This window comes from Mya arenaria, chromosome 3 (genome assembly GCF_026914265.1).
Source record: "Mya arenaria isolate MELC-2E11 chromosome 3, ASM2691426v1".
Taxonomy (NCBI): Eukaryota; Metazoa; Mollusca; class Bivalvia; order Myida; family Myidae; genus Mya; species Mya arenaria.
Genome location: NC_069124.1, coordinates 58,348,274 through 58,354,712, shown reverse-complemented (window position 1 = coordinate 58,354,712; position 6,439 = coordinate 58,348,274). Strand labels below are relative to the sequence as shown.

General features: G+C 34.1%; 1 protein-coding gene across 1 annotated transcript; it reads left to right on the top strand.

Moving 5' to 3' along the window:
- Window positions 1-2,811: 2,811 nt before the first annotated feature.
- On the top strand, window positions 2,812-5,751 carry LOC128227967 (uncharacterized). Its single transcript, XM_052938954.1, has 3 exons — window positions 2,812-3,181; window positions 4,045-4,255; window positions 5,368-5,751. Exons 1-3 carry the CDS (start codon window positions 3,133-3,135, stop codon window positions 5,468-5,470), a joined length of 363 nt encoding a protein of 120 aa, XP_052794914.1. The 5' UTR covers window positions 2,812-3,132; the 3' UTR covers window positions 5,471-5,751.
- Window positions 5,752-6,439: the final 688 nt, after the last annotated feature.

Below are 6,439 nucleotides of genomic sequence, written 5' to 3'. Positions count from 1 at the left end.
CTAGACGGCAAATTGTTCCCTTTATTTTTAGAAGGAAATAACAGAAAAGAAGAAGGAATTTAACCCAAAATCTTTGACCGTTAGAACAGCACCTTATTAGCACCTAACTGAGTCAAATATTTCAAAATCTGATTTTTAGAAACTAATGAAAAAGAGAAGCTGTTTAACAACACACCTTAATTGGCATAACATTTTGTCGTGAAAGATTTTCCAAACTTATTCACACAAACTGGCAATTTTTCAACATGCTTAGAGGCAACTGTGGCATAAAATGAGTTAAGATAATAATCGGCAATAGTTTTATTATCAAAGCAAATATCACCAGCAGTATTAAGACAAATCTTGGAATTTGAAAAAGATACTAGTAATCCTTTCTTAGAAGGTAAGCCAAGATTTTTAAGACTAGACCACATGCAGGTACTTGGAATCATGTTTGTTCTCTTCCATAGTCTCAGTAAAAGGCTGTTCTTGGATGCATCAATCAACTACTGTGTTTTGTTACGTAATGATTTAAAAGTACCATAATTTTCATCACTTCTGACTTTTCTTTACTGTTCAAAAGCTGTGTCTCACTGCTTTATTGCATTTACGATATCATAATTTATCCATGGTTCTGTTCTTTGTTCAGTACGCTGTTGTTGCTGGTGCAATACAATGCAACGTATTGTCAACAACTGACATAAAAGTTTTCTTAAAAAGTTCCCAAATTTCAGATGCAATGTCACAAAAAGTTTGCGCGAAAGTCTTCTTTACTATTGTTTTTCATGGACCGTGTTGTATTATTATGATGCAATCCGATAAATGACTTAGAAACCTTTCGCGTTCCAAAACTCATGCTGTGATCACTGAAACTTTTTTTCTTTTCTTTTTCTTTTTGGAACTGCTAAAGTATAACAGTCCGTTTATTAGATCATAAAAGCAACAATGTCACAGGTAGTAAAGTAATACATAGACAAAGATTTAAAAAAAATATATACACTCAAAGTATCTATTGAATGTACGTGATCACTGAGACTTGTTTCAATAACTCCAGATTGTAAAATATTACTCGGATCTGACACTAATATCCAATCTATAGTAGTGGATGTTGTTTTACATATTCTTGTAAAATCACGTAACAGTTCGGTGTAAAAGGGAATAAATCAATAAAAGAAATAAGAACAGAAAATAAAGTTTTTTTTTTTATTTTGACGTCTCTTAGAGACATCAGTAATAAAATGTTTGAAAACTCCATTGTAGATATTATCTCGATACGATCAATTAAAGTATTTTTTTATTAACACTGTTTATATAAATTTACTTTTATAAATATTTATGTAAATGTTTATATTTATAATAATTTAAGTGTCACTAATAGGGACTAGACATCAAATGGTCCATCGTCGACAACCACGGTACATTTTCCGTTACACTTATAATATATAATGCATAGCGTAGTAGTGCATTGGATATGTTCGATTCAGATGGTCCCCAAATGGACAAATATTGTATTACCTCAAAACAAGGCTAGAATTGTCAAAGCGAGCTAATATGAAGCCGATAATAAATTAGTTTACATGATTAAAAGAATAAACGCAGCAATCATTTCGCTGTCAGAGCTGAGTTTCCCCGTTTAAATATAGCTCATAATGGTTTCCCAGTTAAAAAAGCGTGGAATGTTTTTTCAAACACCCTGTAAGTCATGTGATCGTTACTTACTCTAAGTAAACTGCAATAAGCGTTCTAGAAACTCGCTGTCATTTTCGGCAGAAACTAAAGTTAACCTCTTTCAAAAGTTGTCATCGACCAATATTATCACCGATGTTGATCTGTCGAGCTCTGTGTCTACGTTTTTTTTCGCAGCGGTTTTCCATTCCTTGCAATGTTCGTTTTTGTTTTGTGTTTTTTTTCAGAAAAAAAACATGAAGTATTTATATTGAGCAAATATGGTCGGTTTGCGCAGTGGTTAGCGCGCACTCGCTTCGCACCAAGGCGACCCGGGTTCGATTCCCGGCCTGTGTGCGTGTGAGTTTGGTTTCTGGTCACCAAACCGGACAAGTGGGATTCCTCCGGGTACTTCAGTTTACCCCACATAACAAGACCACACTCAAGCGTAACATCGTGCCAACGAGAGTGATTAATATAATGTTGTAATATTTAACTTGTTTCACAATCGTTGTAAAATAAATAAGTTTAAACTAAACTAGCTATATTTAGCATGTGCATGTCGCGTGATGAGTACATATAAATATTCCGACGCCATTTTAAAACTTACTGGATTTTACTTGGTAGACAAACCCAGCGAGTTTTAAGTTGGAAGAATGCGCAAAAACTGCGAAAGATACATGTGTTGTAAGCGATGTGATACACCAGAAAGTAAGATTCAATATGTTATACACAACGATGTCAAATTTATTATAAGTTTTTGACATTTTTTTTTTCAATTGTATCATCATGTGCCTAGCCCCTTTAACAAATTGCTAGCAAATATTGACAAACAAGCTCAGATTCATCATGCATTCTTCATGTGTGTTTGAAACTGAGACAGAAATTGTTTCAATATGCTGAAAAGCTTCATTGACGCTATTGAAAGTCGAATAATAGCTTAAAAGGATTTAATTTCAGCAAATGGAAAACCAATAAAGAATGCACTAAAACTGCCAATGAATGTTGTAACTCCATTGCCCTTTTACCAATGTGTACTGCATACTTGAATACATGCTATGGTTTCTCTGAATTGTTTACGCGTCAGTTGCTATGATACACTACTTGGGTATCACCAACGAATGTGTTGTATTTAGATTGCCTTAAACTTAAGCACATTTTAATATATTGCTACCACAACCGCAATGTTGCCATATAAACTGATTATTACATGGACTATTATATTGAACGTAGTGTTGGAGAAACATCATTAAACATTCAACGGACACTGTTGTATTGAATAATAATCATAGCTCAATAAAACAATATCCATTCATTTCCCTCAAACAGGCTATAAAACAATGATTCTTTTATTTATGTTCATTCATACATACTTTATCTGAATCGAATATTAATTTAATCAGTGAATATATCTATTGATCTTATTTATCAAGAACTTTCAAGTTCATAAAATTTTGCGAATAACATGCAAATATTTGTTCGGATACGATGGAAATAGGAAATATAGTTATCATCTGCATGGCCGTAATGTTTCAAGGTAAGATTTAAAACAAAAACAAATCTATATAGTTGTATTAAGTGTTATTCTTTGCTACAGTCATAATTAAAATTATTTCCGTTTCTTAAATAATACAATATAAAATTACTGCTAGTATTTTGCGGCAAACGTGTTAATGTTTTCCACATACTATGATGATTTATTATATGCTTTCCGGTGATTAACCGAGATTTCTCAGTGAAATAAAATTGATACTTCACAGTTTCAAATAGTGAAAATATCAATTTAAACAACGTTATTTCCGAAATGACGTTACGTGCGAATACAAATTGGCGCGTTATTCTAAAATTGTGTAATTAAAGATGCACTCTTACTCCCAATTAAGATTTACCACAATTAATACTATATTGTTTTAATAGGATGAATAAATATCGAAAACAATGATTCTTATGAAGGATACCGAGTTTAATTTGAATACAACTTGGTGATTCTACCTTATGAAACTATAGTAGATCACAGTAAATCTTTTAGCATTCACCAATCATTAAATATTTTTGCGCTTTCTGCTATTAAATGCATGGTTACAATCTTGTTATCACTAATTAATATTTTCCACAAATGCATTATTGAGTAAGTAGTTAAAGGTTCATCAGTCAAAATTGATGTTTGTTAAACATGTGTACATGTATTGATTTTGAATAAGAGAGTCACTTTAAAAGACTGTTCAGACCTCGTGAACACCAAAAGTGAATATTTCACTCGCGGCTACGCCACTCGTGAAATATAAATTTTGGTGCTCACTTGGTGAAATATATTACGATTATTCAATGAAAAACAACATTAATTATCCTCTATATTACACGCATTCAGCGCTGAGCTTAACTTTCTGTAATGCTTTTTAGCAAATGGTGAATACTGCAAAGGTTACTGGGACAACGATAACGTCCGACATGCGGGATTTAACTGTCCGACCAAGATCAAACTTATCGGTATATCAGACGTGTATTGTTGCTACAGCGAGACCACCCTCGGTCGCCGGGAGTGCTGTAATGACCGGACGAAGAGTCTATACAATGCCGACATGACGTATTGGAATGAGGCGTTTATCATGTCGTATGTTGTTTTCTGCTGAATTTTATTGTGAACGAGTTTTGGCAGTTTCGCCGTTTATTTTGAGGGTGTGCCTGAATGATTAGACATCATTTGGCGTTCGGTCGTATTTTTGTGTTGTCACTGAGGCCAGAACAAAAACGATGACAATATGGACACAATTTAAACATATTTTCGGTTTAACAAAGGTGCCATTACGAACAAGCGATGTATAGAAACGACGTTCACGTGGCTTTAAATGTCCTTTTTTCGTTCTTACACCCCTGCGTCACAAAACAAAATGAATACTCTTGTTTTACGCGCTTTGCAACAAATCAGTTTTAGCTTTCCTTGAACGCTTCTTGTATCGCATGCTAAAAGATGATTTAGTAATATTTAACTTTTACCTATGATTTACATGGTCGTCGTCAAATGTCGTGTTGTGATTTTTCTGGTAGTAGCGCTCATAGAGAAATACGGCAAACACCATTTAACTTGCCGTCTTTTCGTTCTGGCACACGGCCAACAATACGAAAATAATATAATTAAATCATACATATTGAAAGCGACATATGAATATTAGCGCTTATATAATTGACGGCGTATGAAATTTCTTGTCCTAAGTTTCGTTCTGTCGTCGGGGTCACAACGGCACACTGAAAAGGACGACACTTTAGCGCCAAATGTCATGTTCTTTTTGTCCTCTTCTCGTACCGTATGCACATATATCATTAAAGTAGTCGTGATATTGGCAATTTATGGTAGAGGGAAACTTAATAAATATTAATAAATGTAGAAACACAAATCGAAATGAAGTTAAACGTTTTCGTACATTATCGTAAAATGCCACTGTGGTTCGGGTGGTTGAGTACTCGAGAGCCCCATACAATGATTTGTGGTTCGGGTGGTTGAGTACTCGAGAGCCCCATACAATGATTTGTGGTTCGGGTGGTTGAGTACTCGAGAGCCCCATACAATGATTTGTGGTTCGGGTGGTTGAGTACTCGAGAGCCCCATACAATGATTTGTGGTTCGGGTGGTTGAGTACTCGAGAGCCCCATACAATGATTTGCTTAACCGTTATTTAACCGTTCATTGATGTTGATATGTGTATTATAGCTCTATTGTTTTCCTAGGTACCCGTTTCTGGTGCTGTTTGGGGGCTGTGTGACGCTGGTTATAGTTTACACGTCCATGCAACCCAAAGAGGCTGAGGTGAAACATGAAATCTACGAGTGATTTTTGTACCTCTTGTTGACAATAATATAACATAGTTGTACTGAAACATGTAAGTTTATATTGTCTTTTTATTAGTGCAATGCTGTATTGTGATAGAATTGACAACATAAGTTGATTCACAGCATCAAAATCGCGTACACACTGCTTTTAACAGGTGAACGCAGAGAAACCGTTTGCTTGTAGGCTAAAACTGGAACAGCTGTTTATATAATTAAGTACGTATTTTTAATTTGTGCGAACATTAACAAATATAATAATAAAGAATATACATACATGTATAATAGTAAATTAAAACTAAAAATATATTGTTGACCTTATTTATAGCAATTAAGCTGCCTAGATGTTGACCTCGACACAATACATTCTTACTTAGGCCAAAAATAGTTCTTTGTTTCATCTAACACCTCCAAAAAATATAACGTTGTGAGGTAGCCAAAAGTGTTTGTTTTTTTCTTTTCTATATTTGTTTTTGCTTGGAACCGGAATTCTGTAGTATAGTTTTATTTTTATAATAAAAACAAACACATTTTATAGACTGATGTTCGTTCCAGAATTCTTACCATATAAACTTACTATTCATTACTGTACAAGAAATTTCAGGAACATCCTTTATTTGCTGAAGAAATGATACCCAATCCATTCACTTGCTGATTAGGTTCTATATTCATTATAATGCACTTGATAATTAAAGCGATTTATTTATGATGTCATTCTCAACATGGAGATTCCGGGAAATGTCGTGTAAAGTCTAAGTGCAGTTTCGTTGGTTTAATCTTAAAAAAGTGCGTTTTAACATGGAAAAAATCAATTGAGACGCGTCCTGTATCACGTCTTGTTCGGTGTAATTATATAAACGTGCATCCTTTTCAATCATTTAATTAAGGAAACTACGAACAAAATCCACACTGTGGCAAATAAGTGAAGGACAAAATAGGGTCGGTCAGATAAGTGGAAGCAAACATTTTGTAC